General features: G+C 58.0%; 2 protein-coding genes across 4 annotated transcripts in view; one reads left to right on the top strand and one right to left on the bottom strand.

The window, feature by feature from the left end:
* The first annotated feature begins 268 nt into the window (after nt 1-268).
* Nucleotides 269-18,829, top strand: Ankrd9 (ankyrin repeat domain 9). Of its 3 annotated transcripts, none has more exons than XR_006150183.1 (3): nt 269-355; nt 1,272-1,352; nt 18,480-18,829. XR_006150183.1 is itself a non-coding variant. In XM_042696866.1 (3 exons), exon 3 carries the CDS (start codon nt 2,096-2,098, stop codon nt 3,059-3,061), a length of 966 nt encoding a protein of 321 aa, XP_042552800.1. In that variant the 5' UTR covers nt 269-355; nt 1,272-1,352; nt 2,039-2,095; the 3' UTR covers nt 3,062-3,186. The 3 variants fall into 3 exon arrangements, 2 of the variants coding, with proteins under 2 accessions (XP_042552800.1, XP_042552801.1); XM_042696866.1 differs by lacking the exon at nt 18,480-18,829 and adding an exon at nt 2,039-3,186; XM_042696867.1 differs by lacking the exon at nt 18,480-18,829 and adding an exon at nt 2,039-3,186 and having other exon boundaries at nt 275-355; nt 1,272-1,326.
* The window catches only part of Tecpr2 (tectonin beta-propeller repeat containing 2), a 77,672-nt gene continuing 64,998 nt past the window's right edge, over nt 7,733-20,406 (bottom strand). Inside the window, exons 19-21 of the mRNA XM_042696864.1 lie at nt 11,031-11,172; nt 10,577-10,726; nt 7,733-10,022 (exon numbers count right to left, since the gene is read on the bottom strand). Coding sequence (XP_042552798.1) covers nt 9,868-10,022; nt 10,577-10,726; nt 11,031-11,172 — 447 coding nt within the window. The 3' untranslated portion in view covers nt 7,733-9,867. The remainder of the gene's footprint in view (nt 10,023-10,576; nt 10,727-11,030; nt 11,173-20,406) is intronic.

The raw sequence follows: 20,406 nt of genomic DNA, 5'->3' as shown, positions 1-20,406 counted from the left end.
AGTTTTCCGCGGGTCTCGCTGTGCGCCCCGCCCTCCGGCTCGTGACGTAACAATGGTGCAGCGAGGCGGCCAATGGGCAGCGGCGGGGGCTGGCGGCGCGGGCCAATGGCGATGGCGAACGGTCCCGCGGTCTGGTCTGGCCCGGGCCGCACTGCGCCGCCCGCCTGCCGCCGGCGCCGGCACCGCCGCGCTGCGTTCCGGCCGCGGCGGCTCAGAAAGCGGCTGGTGGCGGCGGCGGCGGCGGCGGCGGCGGCGGCTCGCTCGCGGCCGGCGTTCGGGGCCTCCGCCTGCTCGGGGACCTGCGTGCTCCGGCCCGCAGCGGGGACAGCGCGCCCGGGCCCCGCTGCCCCCCACGGTGAGTCCCCCGGCTCGCAGCCCCGGCCCGGGGTGCCGCCCCCTGTGTGCGGGCGCCCGCCAGTGCGGCCCCGACCCGCGGACGAGCGGCTTGCCCCCGGCGACCTGCCACCCGCGTGGGCCGGGCCTGCAGCGGGCACCGGGGCGCCGGCGGGCGGCCGGGCGCGCTGCCCTTGTTGGCCCAACCCCCAGTCTCGGAGCCGCGGCCGACTCTGCCCGGTGACGCGGGGCGTCCGAACTTTACGTAACCCGCCCGGCGTCCCACCGAGCCCGGTTAGCACACCTGGGGCGCGTGGCCCGGCCCCGCTCAGCGTCCATCCGTGGAGCCCGAAGCCCCGCGCGGTCGTGACCCGAGTGTGTGCCTCGGGCCTGCCCGCCGCGCCCACCGCCCCAGGCGGCCACAGGGACACTTGCTGGAGGCCAGAGGGCACTCGAGCCAGGGGTCAAAGGTCAGGGCTCACGTCCGGCCTGGGGGCTCACCGTGTGTGGAAGGAGCCCCGAACGGAACGCCGGAGACCAGGGTTCTGATCCGGGCCGGACCGTGAACTTGATGACTGACCTTGGACAACTTGTCCCGCTCCTGGAGAATGGGGTGGCAGAACCCAAGTCAGGAGGAGGCGGAGAGGTGTTCAGGTCCAGGGTCTGCAGACTGTGCCTTAGCAGACACAGTGACCCAAGTCTAGATTGACCTCATCCTCCAGGAGCTGCGGTGAGGACAGAGGAGGCCCCTGGCCCCTCCCCGACTCTGGGGCGTGAAAGGCCCGGGCCGCACCCTGCCCGGCAGGGCAGCCACAGCCAGCCACGGCCAGTCCCTCCTCACCCTGCCCGGCAGGGCAGCCACAGCCAGCCACGGCCAGTCCCTCCTCACCCTGCCCGGCAGGGCAGCCACAGCCAGCCACGGTCCACTTTTCTTACAGATGGGGAAGTGGAGGTTCCAGGAGGGAAAGTGACGACCGACTTCCACAGCGCCAGGTGATTCATCTCCACCCAGGAACCAGGTGGGTCTGGGTCACGCCCACCTCCTCCCACCTGGAAGGACGCTCCAGGCCCCAGGAGTGGCCAGCGCCGAGGTGGATGGGAAACTTAAGGGTGGAGAATGGATTTGGCTCAGATTGAGGTCTGGCTTGGGTTTTCTTTTCTTTTGTCCATTATGGGTCCTGAACTCTGGGCCTGGGTGCTGTTTCAGCTCAGCTCAAGGCTAGCGCTCTACCAATTTGAGCCACAGCGCCACTTCCAGCTTTTTCTGCTTATGTGGTGCTGAGGAATCGAACCCAGGGCCTCATGCATGCAAGGCAAGCGCTCTACCACTGAGCTTCCCTGGCTTGGGTTTTCTTACCCTGTTACACGTGGTCATTTGTCACGTGAGGCTGGACACGTCTGGCCCAGGCGTAGGTCCTTCCAGCAGGTCCGAGGGCCGGGGAAGGTGCGGGGCTGTGAAGGCAGCGGTGCCAGGGAGAGCAGGACCTCGACCCTGTCAAGGAAGGAGATCAGGTGCAGCCACAGCCAGGATGCTGGGTCCAGGAGACAGTGGAGCTGGAGGGCGAGGGCTGAAGGCTGGAAGGCCCGGCCGAGACTGGAGGCAGGTCTGAGGGACCCAGAGAGGCGGGTCAAGGAGGATGGGAGCCCCCTTCCCGGACCATCGTTTCCCCCTTCCGCGCCCTCACCACACCCACTCCTTCCGCAGGTCGGTCCCGGTGGCCTGGGCCCATGCCTTGAGGTCGCGCGGTGCCCTGCGGTCAGCATGCCGTGGGACGCGTGGCTCGGGGGAGGCGCCGACGGCGGGCCCGAGGGCGCGGGCGCCGCCCGCTCAAGGGCGCAGAAGCAGTGCCGGAAGTCATCTTTCGCCTTCTACCAGGCGGTGCGCGACCTGCTTCCGGTGTGGCTGCTGGAGGACATGCGCGCCAGCGAGGCCTTCCACTGGGACGAGCGCGGGCGCGCCGCCGCCTACTCGCCGTCGGAGGCGCTGCTCTACGCGCTCGTGCACGACCACCAGGCCTACGCGCACTACCTGCTGGCCACCTTCCCGCGGCGCGCGCTCGCCCCGCCCAGCGCGGGCTTCCGCTGCTGCGCGGCGCCCGGCCCGCACGTGGCCCTGGCCGTGCGCTACAACCGCGTGGGCATCCTGCGGCGCATCCTGCGCACGGTGCGCGACTTCCCGGCCGAGGAGCGCGCGCGGCTGCTGGACCGGCGGGGCTGCAGCCGCGTGGAGGGCGGCGGCACGTCGCTGCACGTGGCCTGCGAGCTGGCGCGGCCCGAGTGCCTCTTCCTGCTTCTGGGCCACGGCGCCTCGCCGGGCCTGCGCGACGGCGGCGGCCTCACGCCGCTCGAGCTGCTGCTGCGCCAGCTGGGCCGCGACGCGGGCCCGGGCCCCGGCCCTGCCGCCGGCCCCGGCGCGGCCGCCGCCCCCGCGGGCCCCGGGGAGCCGCGCCAGCGCCGCCTGCTGCTGCTCGACCTGCTGGCGCTGTACACGCCCGCGGGCGCCGCGGGCCCGGCGCGCGCCCAGCTGCTGGGCGACCGGCCGCGCTGGCAGCGGCTGCTGGGCGAGGACAAGTTCCAGTGGCTGGCGGGCCTGGCGCCGCCCTCGCTCTTCGCGCGCGCCATGCAGGTGCTGGTCACCGCCATCTCCCCGGGCCGCTTCCCCGAGGCCCTGGACGAGCTGCCGCTGCCGCCCTTCCTGCAGCCCTTGGACCTCACTGGCAAGGGCTAGGCCCGGGGGTGCGCGGCGCGGGACTCGGGGACGAGGCTATTTTTCTGAGCGTTGTACCTGGCACTTTACATACACCGACCTCCGTGCAGAAGGGCCTGTCTGGTCTGTTGCGCGCGCTGCGGCCGGGGAGCCCGGCAGGCTCCGGGTTGTCGTGGTCCCGCGGGGCCCAGCTCCCCGGGGCCGGGAGGGGGGGTAGGGAGGAGTCAGGATCCAGTGTCCCGCCGTGATCCGGAGCCCGTGGGCGGTGTCCCGGAGAGGTGACAGCTGAGCCGGGCAGGATCTGGACGCGCGGGGGGTGGCGGCTGACGTGTTGTTCAAGCCCAGGGACAGAATGTGCAGAGGACAGGCCCGGCTCCGATGGTCTCCTGTGCTGTCAGCATCTGGGGCCTCGTAAACTTCTTGGGCTTTGGACTTGATCCTGCAGGCTGGCGGGCTGGCAGTGGCCCGGCTGGGAGACGTGTGACCAGGATGTGCCTCCCGTTCGCCAGCCCCACACTGGCTGCCACACCTCTGTAAACCTCGGGCTTCCTCCACAGGCCTGGATTGTCCCTGACAGCTGTTTTTGCTACCGATAGTAGCCAGCACAGGTTCTGGGCTCTTGCTCTTGTTGAGCTCTGCCCTAGGCCTGGCTCTGGCAGTCAGCATGCCCCCCTCACTCGGGGCCAGTTGCGTGACCGCCACTGGGCTGCCCACCGTGGGTGGGAGCTGGTGCCATGTGCACAAAGGAGCAGGTTCCTCGCCCAGCCCGGAGAACTGCTTCCTGTTGGGAGGTTCTGAGGATGGAGACTTGTTAATGAACACAGCACCCTTCTTCAGGACAGGAGCCCTGGCTGAGAAGCTGCGTCCACCCCCGGAGGAGCCTCAGGCAGGGAGGAAGGCCAGGCGGAATTCTGCAGGGCTGTGAAATTCAACCTTGTAGGTCTGGGTCGGAGGGCCTTGATGTCCTGCCAGGAGCAAAGGTTCAGCTGTCTGCATGATGGGGTGTCCAGCCTGGTGGGGGTAGCTGCTGCCCATTCTGTGTCCAGTGTCCTAGAATGTGGTGTGCATGGGGACAGGAAGAGGCTCTGGGTGCCACTGCAGGGTCCATGAGGGGAGTTGGGGACGGCCTGCACCTGCGGCCCACACACCTTCCTGGGCCTCAGTTTTCCTGTCTTCAGGGGGTCTGGACCATCATGAGGCTCTCTTCTGGTCCTGAGCAGGATGTGTGGGACGGGAGGGTCATAGCTCCCGGACGGCTCTGGGATCCAGACAGGAGAGGTTCCGCCTGCCTTCCGCTCCATGCGCAGGGCCAGTTAGCCTTTCTAAGCCTCAGCACTTAGGGGCAGTGTTTCCAGCCCCCAAGTTGGGACATCAGAGGCTCTTCATGGTCCCCTGGGAGGATCCAGGTCCTCAGAGGACCCCGTGTGTGTACTCTGCCGGACATGACATGTCTGGGGAGGCACTGGTGGCCTGTGGAACTCAGGCTGCACACCTACTGGGGGTCTTCCATCCCTCCCCCGCCCCCTAGCCCTGCCCTGGGCTCAGCCTCCCACCCCAGCTCCAGGGGCTGCTCTGCTACTTCTTACTTCTTGAGTGACATCCTCCTTAGAGCTCCCCAGCGTGGGAGAACTGCTGGGTTCTTTAGGGGCATCGCAGCCCCACTGGGATCTGAGACAGGCATGGGGAAGGCCAGGCCCAAGGGGTTGGGTTAGTTCCAGGTGGTAAGGGCAGAAGAAGGGCCACCTAGAGTACTGGCCTTGGGTGGTACCAACTGGGGTGGACGGTGGGGCAGGGAGGACAGAGCCTAGTCAGCATCCCAGACGTGAGTGTGACCCCTGGCCCGCTGCTGGCGTGGTCTCCCGGCACGCCTGGCCCCCAAGGACCTGGAGTGTGGCAGGCAGATAAGCGGGGCCTGCTCTATCGCGTGGCCACTGTGGGGTAGAGGGGGGCAGACCGCCCTGCCGCGGCTTTCTGCTTATCTGACTCCTGGGCCCTCCCACCTCAGGTAGGCCTGAGAACCACAGTGCCGCCCCAGTGCCATGCCAACGGCTCTGGCCGCCCTGACCGTGCAGGACTTAGGCAGAACCAGACAGGAAGGAGAGACCACAGCTGGCCAGGCCCAGCACTGTGACCCTTGGCAAAATCTGCCCTGGATTCTCAAAACCACATTCTGCCCAAGACAAGCTGCCATCTCTAGGGAAGAGCAGGGGGGTTCATTTGTTCAGCCCACGAGTTTCACTGAGGACCCTGTGTTCCTCTGGGTCCTGCGCCCCACAGCCAGGAACCCATAGAGCAGAATCCCTACCCCAGTGCCTAGGAGGGAGGACTTGGAGGCTGGGCCATGCTGGGCTCATCAGAAGCACTGAGAATGCGGCTGGTGGTGTACAGGCCTAGCCTGGGCCTCCAGGGATGCCGGCCCAGTAGGAGCGGTCCGGGCAGAGCCAGGAGAGCGGGCCAAGACCCCCTCTGGCCGCGGCCATGGGACTTGGCTGCCACAGGTCTTGCCTCTGGCTTGTGTTTGCTGTGCACGACTGCTGCCTCAACTCTTGAGCTCTCCGTTCTGGCTAACGCAATACGGTGTGGAGCAGGCTCCAAGTCACAGCAGACCCCGTACGGACGAGGCTGGCGCGAGTTGGCAGGCTAGGAGAATGGTCTTCGGATGGCGCTGGGTGTGCAAGCTCATAAGCCTGTGCCAGCACAGCCCCTGGGAGGCAGGGCAGGAAGGTTGAGAGTTTGATGCCAGCCTGGACTACAAAGCAAGGCTGTTTCAGAAAACAAGATGACGAGCAACCCTCGGTTCCTGCCTCGGCCCACCTGACCCCTCACACTGAGGCGGGATTGTACGCAGGGAAACGCTAGGGTGTTGGTTTCATAGCTTGGCGAGTTATGAGCAGCGGATGCTCGTGTACAACCCCTACCACAGCGAAGAACAGGTGAAGACAACACATCCCGGGACTTGCTTAGAATGGATTCCCACTGGGTCTGCCCTGGGGAGCAGGGCCCACACCCAGCCCAGGCTGGAGAGCAGCTGTTGCCCACACCCATAAACCACTGCCAGCGCCAAAACATGGGCCCCCCCTTTTTTTCTTTGCCAGTCCTGGGGCTTAACCTCAGGGCCTGGGCGCTGTCCCTCAGCTCTTCAGCTCAAGGCTTCCACGCTCCCACTTGAGCCATAGCACCACTTCAAGCTTTTTCTGCTTATGTGGTGCTGAGGAATGGAACCCAGGGCCTCATGCATGCAAGGCAAGCGCTCTACCACTGAGCTACCTTCCCAGCCCCTGTAAAAATAATTTTGTAAATGTGACTTTTAAGAAGCTCTCTTGGTGTTTATTTTGTAATATGTGATTCAATTAGTGTTGGTATGTGAAGGTTTAATGTGACTTTTCAAAATGTAAATTTTTTATTTTTAGAATAAATAATACATTTTAATGGCTCAAAATTAGGAGATTAAAAAAAATATATGCTTAGAACCACCACCTTCTCGTCCCCCCCCCTTCTAGTACTGGGGTGGAGCCAGGGCCTCAGGCTGGGAGTGTGCTCACCACTTGAGCCCATCCCCAGCCCTTTTGTTTGTATCTGATGAAATCAGGGCTAGCTGACTGCCCCGGGTTTCCGGGAACTGCCCCTGCCTGCCAAGCAGCTGCAGTACAGGTGTGCCACCACACCCAGCCCCACTGCTGCCCCTCTGCTCCCCGTGAAGGGTAGAACACAAGGCGTGCACACCCAGGCACTGCCTGCTTCCCTCTCGGATCTACAAAACGATTGTGACTACTGCTGACACTAAGGATTACAGATTACAGGGCACGAGTAGCAGCCGCTGCCTCATGAGCTGTGTGCTCATGTCCACACCACCCTTCCCAGCGCAGGCTGTTTTAGTGCTTTGGAAAAAAAAAAAAAAAAAAATATATATATATATATATATACACACACACATATATATATGTGTATATATATATATTTTTTTGCCACCATTTATATTTGTCTGAGGACGGATTTCTGGAAGTGGATTTGCGTATGACACAGCCAGTGTCCCTCTCACTGGCGCCTCCACTGGGCATGCAGGCCTGCGAATGCTTTCATGAGGGCCCTTTAATCTCCACCAGCCGTATCACAACTCTCCTCCTCCTGGTCTGGACAAGTTCTTACAGTGAACAGCCAGCATCCACATCTTGCCTCTTGCAATTTTGTGCAATTACCACCTTTTTGATCTGGGTCGGGGTTTTTTGGTGGGTTGGTGTTGCGGTGCTGGGGATGAAGCCCAGAGCCTTGTGCGTGCTAGGCTAGCATTCTCTCACTGAGCTGCAGCTGCAACCCTAGGCAGTTTGGAAGAAACTGAATCTCTGTGTGGATTTTCTTCTGTGGCCTTTTCCATCACTTGAGTTTAGAAAACCCTTCTTCACCACCTATAAGTCAGAGATTGTTTTTCCCATTTGTTATTTTTGCCATAGAGGAGTGGTACCGGGTGCCAGTGGCTCACACCTATAATCCTAGCCACTCAGGAGGCTGAGATCTGAGGATAGTAGTTTAAAGCCAGCCTATGCAGTAAAGTCTGTGAGATTCATCTCCCATTAACCACCAGAAAACTGGAAGTGGTACTGTGGCTCAAAGTAGTAGAGCACTTACCTGGAGCAGAAAAGCTCAGGGACAGTGCCCAGGCCCTGAGTTCAAGCCCCATGACTGACCAAAAAAACAAAAAGTAAACAGTCATGACATACATTGCAAAGCCACCTCCCACCCACGTCTGGAATGCTGGGTCCTGCAATCTCTAGGGCCCTTCCAGAAAGGACTGGGTCATCCATGACATGCCACCCCTGTGGGGACTCCTGTTATTGCCCTGGGCAGTGATCTGTGTGTGTGGGGGCATCAGCAGTCTGCAGTCCGTGTTTCTGGTGTGACTCACACCCTGGTTTTCTGGGGCCAGGTTGCAGGGAGGACATGAGATTGCGGATCCAGCAGCAACTGGGGACATTTGTGGGCACTGGCATAGTTTGAAGAGTTCCTTACTGTGGCCACAAGAAAAACATCCCAGTGCAAAGGGCAGGTGTGTGTTTCGTTAGTCTGACATGTTGGCTTTATGTCTAGCCTCCTGTCCTGGAGTGGAAAGGCATCTGCCTCTGCTCCCGCTTTCTGTCTTGCTGCTTCTTGGCCCAGGTCTGACATTTGTTCAGTTGTTTTCCATAACACTGAAGTTGATTGTGTCTGTTAGTTTCCAGCAGGACACTTCTGGCATGTGAATTTGTCTGCAAACACAGAGCTAGGACGTCAGCCACAAGGCAGACAGCCCTGCTCTGCTGCGTCAGGGTCTTTCCCAGGACCACCAGAGGGTGCATCCTGTGCGTGTGGCCAGCTGTCAGGACGTCCTCTGGGCCACGCCAGCCAGTAGACAGCAGCACCTACCGGCTGACTGAGCTGTGGGGTCCCCCAGCACAGCTCCGGTGCTCTGTGAGGCACCATCTAGCTCAAACATTGGACTCACCAGGTTTGCAAAAGCCTAGTTTATTGCACAGTCTCAAAGCACAACTAGAAATTTAAACCAGGAGGAAAACCCTACAAAGCACTGGAGCTAAGTCTAGTTTCAGAGTATGCACTAGGCTTGGGTTTGATTGCACTGTTGTCCCGTAGGCTTAAGAGCGCTGCTGTCTGAGGAGCTTGACAAGGCACAGCATTTGCAGAAAAGGCGGGGTCAGCGGCCGCCTCTGGACCCTTACAAAAGGATTGTAGAAAAGTGTGAAGATCGGGGTTTCAGCAGCTCATCCCCACTGAGACCTGGAAGCTTCCCTCTTCTTGGCTGGCTGGTGTCCTTCACCTGGGGCTGGGGGCCCCCGACACCCAGGTATCGTGTAAAGGAAGCAGCCAGCCTGGGTGGTGTCCTGGAGCAGCCTTTGCAAGGGGGCAAGGGCTGCAGGCAGGGCAGGAGGCTCAGATGCCCCAGAGCACAGTGCTGACCACTGTGTGGTGGGTCGCAGCTAGTGCTGAGGCTGACGCCATTTTTACTGCTGGGGTGTCCACCTCACACCCACCCTGGAAGGAGAGGACGTGCTGGGGGCTGGCCACCCCTTGGAAGCTCCAGCCAAGTCAGGATGTGTTTAGGACACACACTGGAAGGGACACAAGGCCCACCTTCCACCGTTTTTAGAAGATACATCTTCTAACTTTGTAAGATTTGATTTCAAATGAGGTATCTCATGTAGGTTGTAACACAACAAACAAAAAGGCAATAATTAGAACCTCTCTGAGGATGGAGCGGCTGTGGGCTGCTGCCAGCACACTGCTGAACATCACTCACAGGCATTTCAGTCAGCCACTGCCGCTGCTCGCAGACCGGGGCCCCCGGAGGCCATACACACCTCCAGGTCCTGTCGGTGGCCACTGGCCTCTAAGCGCGGTATGAGTGCACAGGAGGGCGTCCTCTCCAACACGGACGTAAGGTTTCCCATCTGGAGTACCTGGTACTGGGCACGTGGCTCTGGGAGCATGTGGGGACCGTCACCAGCACATCTGGTGTCTGCTTGGCCCGGGGTCACTGATGGGGAGCATCCGTCGGGGCCTGTCCTCAGCCCCCGGCTCTGAGCGCCGGGTGCAGGGCGTGGCGTGGGGCGGCAGCTCCAGGCCCCCTGGAGGTGGCCGGGACCAGGCGCCAGGGGCTGCAGCTTTGGCAGCAGCTCGGCGTGTGGCTGTGGCTTGAGTCTGGTGTCAGACGGAAACAAATGCGGATGAAAGCTGTGTGGGGTGGGTCCTGGCCGCTGTGCCGGCCGGGCCGAGGCGAGGCCTGTCCGCAGGCCAGCCCGTCCGCAGCCTCGGCTCCCCTCCCAGGCTCGGCCGGGCGCTCAGATCACCTCCCACTCGTCCTCCAGGTCCTCCGGGTGCGGCGCGGCTGCCGGGCCGCCCTTGTGCGCGCCGTGCGCGTGGCGGAAGGTCTTGGTGAGCCTCTGCAGGAGGTAGCCGGGCGGGCCCACGGCCCAGAGCTCATCGGCGGAGGTCACTGCAGGACAAGAGCCACGCACAGCCCCATTAACCACACAGCCCGGGGCCAGGGGCGGGGGTGCGGCCCAGGGCAGACCGGGCTCTGCTGCCATGCGGCTGCTGAGGCCTGGACCAAGCCACGCTCCCTGCGCACGCTGCGCTCAGCAGGAGATGCGAGGGCGTCCACACATGCGCAGTACCCTCCCCTCCGCTCTCCGGCGCATCCACGCATGCGCAGTATCCTCCCCTCCGCTCTCTGGCGCATCCACACATGCGCAGTATCCTCCCCTCTCTTCTCCGGAGTGTCCACACATGCGTAATGTCCTCCTGCCCATCTCCCCTGGGAGGGCCCCCACACACGCGTATGGTGTCCTCCCCTCCAACACGCCTGTGGTTTCTACGCATGCGCAGTGTCCTCCCCTCCATCTCCCCTGTGAGTGCCCCCACTTGCGTCCCCGTTCACATCACACTGCAGCTGGTGGCACCACACCCCATCCCACTGGGGACTCGGGCACAGCCTGGTGTCTTTCTCAGGCTCTGGGACCCTTGGTGCCCTCCTCACCCAGCACCTGCCTGTGACACAGGACACACATCCGGGAATCTTCTTCCAGTAGTCCCCCGCAGGATTTTTGTCTGTGATGCCATAGCGGCGGGCGAGGTCACCGTTTGGACACCGGGCCCACACGGTCCTGGTGCTCAGTGCCAGCTGGCAAGCCTGCAACCCTGTGGGCACAGTGGGTATTCTGCTCAGCCTGAGCTCATGGGAGGTAATGCCCTCTGCGAGCTCCACCAGCACCTCCTGTGGGCAGAGTCCAAACCATGCTGGTGCGGCCAGGAAAGCCTGAGGCCGAAGGCATGGTGGGCCTGGGCACGGTGGCCCCACAACGCCCAGAGAGGGGGCTGGGGGACAGCTGTGCCTCCGACCCATGCCCCAGGAGACATCTGAGCATAGGACCTGGAAGTCCAAACTGCCTGCCCTGCTGCTGAGGCATGGGAGGGCAGGGGAGCGCCTGTGGCGTCTTCTTACCTGGCACATGCTCCCAGTCCGTTCCCACCGGCATCTCCTCGGTGATTCCGGTGCGGACGTGCACATTCCATCTGCTGTCAAGTGCCCACAGCATCTGGTCGTTGGGGCTGCAGTGGACACTGACCAAGGTGACCCCAGCAGGCTAGAAGCAGAAAGGGGCTTTCCTCAGCCTGAGCATACCCTGCTCTTGGCTGCCTGCGCACACTGAGGCCACGGAGACAGTCACTTATACCGCGTCCTGGTGACTGCAGCTGGCCTTGCCTGTACCCTGGCTGCAGCCTGGCCCAGAGGGATGGGAGTGAGGCGAGCCAGGCAGGGGCTGGACCTTGTGGGTTCCGTGCTGGCTTCCCTGCGCCTCAGGAGGTCATGGTCCTGACTCCCTGCCCACTTTGTTTTGATCAGTCGTGGGGCTTGAACTCAGGGCCTGGGTGCGTCTTTGAGCTCTTCAGCTCAAGTTGAGTGTTTTACCACTTGAGCCACGGCTGGAAGTAGCCCTGTGGCTCAAGTGGTAGAGTGAGTGCTAGTGCTAGCCCTGAGCACAAAGAGGCTCAGGGACAGCGGAGGTCTTGACCAGCAAAAAAAAAAAAAGGAAGAAAAATTCTCAGCCAAAGGAAATGTGGACCTCAGCAGGTCCCTAGGTGTGGACTTGGGTGGTCCCTGGTGGGCCTACCAGAACTCAGAGACAAGAGCTTCCGGGCCGAACGCTGCCTGTGCCCGTGAGCAGCCAGCAAACCTCCGGGCTGCCCTTTTTCTCCTCCCCTTATTCTAAGCTGGTATGCAGTTAAGACATGACACACCCCAATTGTATTCTCCCTCAAGGACTGGGGCTTCCACTGTCACCTGGACATTGCTCAGGTCGAAGCCCCAGAGGTCACTGAGGTGTGGGTTGATGGGAGCGTGCCAGCGGCTGCACCTGATTTGTTCCTTTTAGTTCTGCTTCGTTCCTTTTCATTTCACATCAGTTTGAAAGCCGGTACCAACGTCAATGGATCGGCACTGACTGTCAGGGCATACTGCCCAGGCATCGGCATCTGCCTTGAAATGTGATTTGGAACTCTGCAAGACACGGCAGGGGATATGCAGCACGGGTTTCCCGGACAGCGTCCTGTCCCTCTGAGCAGGTCTGGGAGAGCCAACTGTGCCCACTGCTCGTGTCCACCCTCCGGAGCCCGGGCAACTGTGCTGTGGTCAGCGTGCCTCCCAGTCCAGAGCTCTCCACGGCCTGTCCCAGGGCTGCTGTGGGGACAGATGCCCACTCGGAGGTCCCGTCCTCGTAGAGGCTCTGCGCACAGGCAGCTCACTCTGGTGGACTCCCATGACTGAGGCCCAGGAGGGAAGCCCCTGGGGAGATCTTGGGGCCCTTCTCCAGGGTCCTGGGCAAGCACTGCAAAGAACTTCTGAGCCAGCCCTGCCCCTTCTTGAGGGCCTTTGTTTTTTTAACCCCCTCCAATACTCGTGTTTGAACTTAGTGAGGTTACTGCGGAGCCCCTCCTGGCTTTTGTTCTGGTAGAATGAGATGGAATCCTGGCCTTGTGAATATTCAGCAAGGGCTCCAACAGAGCCACAACCCAGCCTGGCAGGGCTTTTGCTCTCCTTTGTGTTAAATCTTTTGTTGTTGTTGTTGGTCATGGGGCCTGAACTCTGGGCCTGGGCACTATCCCTCAGCTCTTCAGCTCAAAGATAATGCTCTACCACTTGAGCCACAGCCCCACTTCCAGATTTTTCTGCTTATGTGGTGCTGAGGAATTGAACCCAGGACCTCATGTATGCGAGGCAAGCACTCTACCACTGAGCCACCTTCCCAGTTCTTGTGTTAAATCTTTTCTTTTCTTTTTTTTTTAATTGTGAAAATTCCACACAGAGGGGTTACAATTACATGGGCAAGGTTGTGTTGATTCTTATAAGCAAGTAATTGCTAACATCTTAGGAAAGTGTCTACTAGAAAAAGACTAAAGGTAGAAAACAGGCTATTCAGGAACTCAGAGACCATGCAGGGAGAAAAACAAGAAAAAACAGCTTCAAAAACATCCTTAGGAGCCTGGGGCAAGGCTCGAGCATTAGGGCACCTATGAAAACCCCAATACCACCAAATCCAACAGAAAAACCAAAGGGAAGGGCCAGGCATGGTAGTAGATGCCTGTAATTCCAGCTCCAGAAAGGCAGAGGCAGGATTCTAGCATGGGTACACAGCAAAATCCTGTCTCGAGACGACAAACAAGCAGCCCACCACGCGTCCTCAAGGAGTAGAGGAGAGGGTACAACCGTGAAATGACGGAACTTCCAGAACATAAAAAGGCAGTCAAAGCAATGATCCCACAGAAGAGCTGGGTGATCAAATCAGAATGTCTTCCAGGAAGCGAGGTGGCAGCACTGAGGGAAAGTAAGAGAGGCAGAGGGCAGCCTGGGCAGCCACACCACAAGAGCAAATGGAGACACGAGGCTGGGCATGGTGGAAGGGGGACTGGGCGCCCGGACTGAAGAGCAGCGGTGGGAGAAAGAACTCAGCTGGCACAGGCCCTCGCCAAGGTGTGCCTCAGTGTTTGCTTACACACTGGGAACAGAGATGTGACAAACAGGAAAGGTCAGGTGTCAGAATGACCCCGGCTTCTTTCCGCCATACTGGAGGAAGAGCTTCTGTATTCTATCAGAAACTGATTTTCAACTGAGACTGCTGGACATGGCCCGGGCCAAGGCGGGCGCAGACGGCTTTCCAGACAGGCAGAGTGGGCCGTGGATGCTCTGTCGGGCAGAGTGGAGATGACCCCCACCCCAGCCAGTACAGTCGAAGACCCAGTCCAGAACAGAAGAGCCCACAACGAAGGAGCAAGGGTCTGGGGCAGAGGGGATCGGGTCAGCCTGGAGCAGTCCACAGGGCCCAGGAGACCTCTGCAAGGGGCAATGGAGAGGTTCTCCAGTGTCTCCAAATGTATGATGGGCAACTGAGACAGGTAGCTGGTGCGAGCCGGGGTTCAGTGTGGAGAAGCGCACCTGGAGACTGGAGGAGCGAGCAGAGGGCTGCTAAGTGAGGGAGGGAGACACACACACGCAAGAACGTGGCGTGTGGTCTTCCAGGCCTGTGTGAGAGCCTGTCCCTCCTCACGTGGGGCCCTGGGCAGAGGGAGCTCAGGAGAGCACACAGCTGGTGACAAGGGGACGTGAGTGGCCCTTGGCCTCTGCCAGCCGAGCCAGTAACAAACACCTGGAGGAACACAGATGAGGAAGGGCTTCTGAAGCAGTGACTTAGAGCCCTACTCAGAGCCCCAGACCGGAAGCAGCTCTCCACGGAGTACAAAATGGGGAAGGGGTGACGTGTAGAGCTGGTGGACATGCTCACTTACGCGTTGTGGTGCAGGGCTCTGATCTGCTGGATTGTTAATAAACTAAACAAAGCCTGAATGTGGACTGGCCGCTGGTAGGAAAACCAAGGGCTGGCGAGTTTAAACGACAGTCTCAAGGTTACTACGGGACAAGGAAGTATACGTTCACATTTGCTTGGATTGCAAGGAACAGATTACATCAATGGGAACAGAATTGGCTGGCTGGCTCCAGCATCTCCTGCTGAGATTGGTGCTGTGGCTTAAGTGGTAGATTGCTAGACTGTAATTTTTTTCCCCCAGTCCTGGGGCTTGAACTCAGGGTCTGGACACTGTCCCTGAGCTTCTTTTGCTCAAAGCTGGCACTCTACCATTTGAGCCACAGCGCCACTTCCAGCTTTTTCTGTATAGGTGATACTGAGGAACTGAACCCAGGGCTTCATGCAGGCTAGGCAAGCACTCTACCACTGAGCCACCTTCCCAGCCCCGTATTAGGTATTTTTGATCTGGCTTCATTTTATGGCACACCTCACTTTACACATAGCAGTCCTCAACTCTGTAAGCTGACTTACAGCAGCTGTACTGGAAGAGCCGTACTATCACTGCCTGGTTTTTCCCATAGTTCTGCAAGCACTCAAGAGTATCTTGTGGGAATGACTGGCAGAAAGTTGGTTGAAGACAATGAATTTTGTAGACTAAAGTTTTCTTGCTAGGACTTTTACTGAGGCTTTTTTCTTTTCTTTTTTGTCATCATGGGGCTTGATCTCTGGGCCTGGGCACTGTCCCAGAGCTCTTCAGCTCAAGGCAAGTACTCTACCACTTGAGCCACAGCACCACTTCGTTGTCTGGTGGTTAACTGGACATAAGAGTCTTACAGACTTCCCTGCCTGGGCTTGTTTTAAACTGTGATCCACAGATCTCAGTCTCTCAGCCTCCTGAGTAGCTAGGATTACACCAATACTAGACTAGGAGCCACCAATACTAGACTCATTTCTAGATTTTTGATGGTTCATTGGAGATAAGATTCTCATGGACTTTTTTTTTCCCTTTTGCTAGTCCTGGGGCTTGAACTCAGGGCCTGGTCACTGTCCCTGAGTTTCTTTTGCCCAAGGCTGGCACTCTACCACTAAGCCACATTCCCAGCCCAACAAGTCCCATTTAAACACTCCCCTGTCTACAGAATCAGGGCCCTTTTAATACCTGCACTTCCTTCACTCCCATAACCTTCATCCTTTGTTGTTTTTTGTTGGTCGTGGGGCCTGAACTCTGTCCCTCAGCTCTTCAGCTCAAGGCGAGCACTCTACCACTTGAGCCACAGCGCTACTTCCGGCTTTTTCAGCTTATGTATTGCTGAGGAATCGAACCCCAGGCCTCATACATGCAAGGCAAGCGCTCTACCACTGAGCCACTTTCCCAGCTCCCCCTGAGCTTCTCTTGCTTAAAGTAGTGCTCTATCATTTGAGTCACAGCTCCACTCCTGGCTTTTTGGAGGTTAATTGGAGATAAGAGTCTCATGGACTTTACTGCCTGAGCTTGCTTTGAACCATGATCCTCAAATCTCAACCTCTAGAGTACCTACATTACAGGTGTAAGCCATCAGAGCCCTCAAATTTGTCTTTATTTTTACTGTACCTTAAAGTAAACTGCTGACATGAGGACTTTCCACAGCTGTTCCACAAATGAACACGTAAACTATTATTGGGAGCTCAATATTCACTTAGGGTGTTTTCTTTGGTAGGATTTACATAACAACAAGTGTGCAGGCTCAAGCACGCTATTCTGTGAGTGTAACAAATCCCCTGGAAGCAGCCTCACCTGTCCAGCCATTGCCGCTGAAGCAACTATGAATCTGATCTCTGTCACAAAGGATTGTTTTGCTTTACTGTTCTAGAATTTCTCATAGTTGGGGCCACCCTGGAGATGGCTCCCTCAGGATGATGACTGTAGGAGGAGTGTTCGTTTCTTTGTCTTGAGTGTGTTCTGACGTTGTCTGTTGCAGACGGGGGTGCACGCAGGCCTTCTGGTTCACACCATGGACTTGGTTGGCTGCATGGCTGCAGTCTGCCTTGTGGGCTTCACAGCGCCTCCCCAGAGGGAGCCTGGGCGGAGGGTGGCTATCTGCTTAGCATCTGGTCTTCTATTCTCTTCCCTGCTGTGAACGGACTCATAAAACCTTCCTTCCAGAAGCAGAGGAGTGAGTGGACACTAAAAACATGCCACCTGCCCTGCCTCTGTAGCTGCTGTGTGTGTGTGTGTGTGTGTGTGTGTGTGTGTGTGTGTGTGTGTGTGTGTGTGTGTGTGTGTGTGTGCGTGTGTTTGCCAGTCCTGAGGCTTGAACTCAGGGTCTCGGCACTATCCCTGAGAATTTTTTGCTTGAGGCTAGCACTCTACCACTTGAGCTACAGCACTACTTCTGGCCTTTTCTGTTTATGTGGAACTGAGGAATCAAACCCAGGGCTTCATGCATGCTAGGCATGCACTCTACCACTAAGCCACATTCCCGCCGTTTCCTGAGTTTTGCACCCAATCAAGGTGGGGCCTTGTAACTGCCCAGCCTCATCATGCTGCTGACGGTTGTTCAGGGCACCGGGCTTGATAACGGTTAGATAACTAGGTGGGTCAGGGCCACCTCTGCTCCCCAAGCCTCTGGACAATGGACATTTCTGAAGCATCTGGATTTTGTCATTAAGGACAAAGCCAACAAGAATGAAAGAAAAGAACTCCTACTGTGCTTAAAGTAGAAGCTTGTCCCTGGGCCTGGTGTGTTACACGGAGCGGGCACGCTGGCCACCAAGCTCCCAGCACTGCCTTACCCGGTGTGGCAGTCCTGAGACACCTGGGTCTCCTGAGTGGAGGCGAGGCCACTCCAGCCTTACACTGGCTGAACCCACACTCCAGCACTCTACCACACGCAGACCTCCCCACAACTGATGATTATGTTAGACTTGGCCAGGAGAGGTTTCACACAGGACACTGTAGCCGCGGAGGCGGAGCTGGTCCGGGGGCCATGTGTGGCTACCGAGACTGCACGATGTGATGGCACTCCTGCACCCCGCTGCCGGCACTCACAACCACCTCAGGCCTCACAGCCCTGGGGCCACCCAAGGCCTTTCCCGCCTCCTACTTGGCTCTGCTCCTCCGATACCAGTGTGTGCCCTAGACCAGGTGCCTCTGTCCCCTCTCCTGATGCACAACTCACCAGCTCTCCCAAGTCTGTGCAGGGCCTGTCCATGCCGCTGGGCTCTCCCTCCGCCTCTGCTGGCACCGCTGGCATGTTCTAGCAATCCTGTTTCGGCTCGATTGCTCCCTCCCTGCGACTACTCACAGCCTCTGGGCCGCCCCTTCCCTGCAGTCCTGCCTTCTGCTCTGCAGCAGCCCTCCCGGTGAGGCCTTCAAGACCTCTGTGCTGACCCCTTCTCCCAAGGCCCTCTCCTACTCCCCTTCCTTCCCCTCCTCCTTTCCCTTCTCTCCTTCCACGCCACTTCCAGGCTTCTAGGACACCTCCAGGGAGAGCCCTCTGGTCCCGTCCTGCTCCAGTGGCTCCCCTGCCCCCCGACTCAGGACCAGCAGTTATGCATTAGCACCAGGGCTGTCGTGTGTTTCCATGGTGACCCTCAATGTCCCTTGCACAGTGGGCTTTGAAGGGCCAGGGCTGAGTTCTGCCATGGCCATGGTACATTTGCTTTCCAGGGAGCTTGCTTTCCTCCCCTACAGAAAAGGTGGCTAGCAACGTGCTTTCTCAAGTCTTCTGGAGCTCTAGAGTGCTTTGGTGGTTTTGAGCACAAAGACTAGGGAGGGGACCTCTGGCGATTTGGATCACTGACTCAGATCACTGACAGGTCAGAGGGTGTCTTGGAGCAGAAGGCTGCACACTGATGCACAAAAGATGGGTCTTTTGCCAGGCACACTTGTGCCTGCCCACAGTCTCGGCTCTTGAGCCTGAAGCAGGAGAATTACTTGAGTCTAGGAGTTCCAGGTGAGGCTGGGCTACACAGTGAGACACTATTTGAAAAAAGAAAGTTTTATCAAGTTCCTGCCCCTGTCTCCTGCAGTATTCAGAGGGCTTGTTGCTCAGCATTTCTACCTGCATTATATATTTTCATGTTCTGAACACTGTATTTTTTCTTGTTCACAGAGCCCTAAAATATCTACAGCAGCTTGCCAGCTCCGTCAACCTTGGTCCCACAGTTCTCTCTGCCAGGCAAAGCCTGTGGGTCAGGCAGAGAGAACAACCCCTACAGAGGCAACGGTGCTGCCCAGGGGAGAAGCTGGCTGGATGCAGGCGGCTGAGCACAGGATGAGGGAGAAGCAGGGCCCACTTAGGGCGTGTCAGGTGCGTCCCTCGCAGGAAGAGCTAGCCACCTGGGTACAACGCTTGAGGATCGTCAGTGCTGGGAAGGCTCATGTCATCACGCGTGTGGTGGCTTTAGAATATGAGCAGAAAGTTCTCTGACACATGAAACTCTAGTCTTGTAAAATGCTAAACAAAACTAAAAATATTTCCTCCAAGTCCTCCCAAGCATTAGCAAGTCTGAAAACTGAGTCATTTGTTTTGAGTACTTTGTTCAATTTTCACCCCAAAGCCACTACGAGAGGGGGGTTTTGCCAGAGAAGAGAATAGGAAACAAAAATAGAGGAACTGCTTGCTGCTAGTTTTAGAATGCTTTTGCTGCATTGCTTCGTGTGCCCTGTGGCAGTCTGTTCTGCAGTGTGACCTGTGTGTCCTATGTCCTGTGTGCAGACACAGCTGACTGCATGGGTGCAGATGACGTGAAAGACAAGTGTGATCTGTGTGTCCCATGTCCTGTGTGCAGACACAGCTGCCTGCGTGAGAGCAGATGGCCTGGAGAGTGTGACCTGCGTGTCCCTGTCCTGCATGGGAGTGGGAGCCGATGCTGTGAAGGGGCTTTGTCATGACAGAGGGGACAGTGGCTTTCAGCGGTCACGCGTTGGGGGAAAGAAGGGCTGGGAGCACTGAGGCCGGCACAGAGGTGTGGCCACCCCTCAGCCCAGCAGATGAGGCAGCTGGTCCCGGGGTAGACTCAGAAGGTCCAGTTTGACTGCAGCCTCCCACTGGGGGCTGTACGCTGGAAAAGTCACTCAGCGTGTTCTGAGAGACTCCTTTCCTGGTAAACTAGGGAGACGTCTCTGCTCTTCTTCCCAGGGCAAGGACAGGCTTTAAAGACAGGGCACTGCATGGAGAAGTGCAGTTTAAAGGTCCCCTCCCCTAGCAGGCAACTGGAAAGCATTTGCATCTACAAATTCTGCAGCAAGTGAATTTCTTTTACCGCATACCAAGAGCTAACCGAGTGAGAAAACGTGGCTCTGTCTATACAACTACTTCACACAGTGATGGTTACAGCCCACTTAGCAATCACTACTGAATTCAGAGCACAGCTTCAAGGCCCTTGTTCTGTTTGGGCCAATTTCCTGGGAAAAGCTGTTGTTCATTACCGTCAATTAAAGCTTTCTTCCTCTTTTTTTTTTTTTTTTTTGGTTGGTCGTGGGACTTCAACTCTGGGCCTGGGCGCTGTCCCTCAGCTCTTCAGCTCAAGGCTAGGACTCTACCACTTGAGCCACAGTGCAATTCCGGTCTTTTCTACTTATGTGGTGCTGAGGAATCGAACCCAGGGCCTCATATGTGCAAGGCAAGCACTCTACCACTAAGCCACCCTCCCAGCCCCAGCTTTCTCCCTCTTTAGTTTTGCTTCTGGCAGGTCATTCTAGAGTCTTGATGGGGGCAGGCACCCAGAAGCATGTGGCTTAGCACATGGCTAGCATGGAGGCTCTGCTGCCAGGTGTCCCATGTCCTACCCCAAGCACAGGCCAGAGCAGCCCAGCCCCACTGTATTAGGCTGACAGACCTTCCTCCCACCCCAGCCCTCCGGGCTAACTAGAGATGGAGTGTTGATGACTTTTCTGCCCAGGCTGGCGTTGAACTCCTGAAGTAACTAGGATGACAGGAGTGAGTCACCGGTGCCCATCTTGGGCACCAGTTAAATATGATATCAAAAGCACAAGAAAATAAGTAATAAAATAATTTGTACTGCATAAAAATTAAA

This window comes from Dipodomys spectabilis, unplaced genomic scaffold (assembly GCF_019054845.1).
Source record: "Dipodomys spectabilis isolate Male_0828 unplaced genomic scaffold, ASM1905484v1 ptg000212l, whole genome shotgun sequence".
NCBI lineage: Eukaryota > Metazoa > Chordata > Mammalia > Rodentia > Heteromyidae > Dipodomys > Dipodomys spectabilis.
Note: the sequence above shows the minus strand (reverse complement) of the source record. Positions and strands in the feature narration are given on the sequence as shown.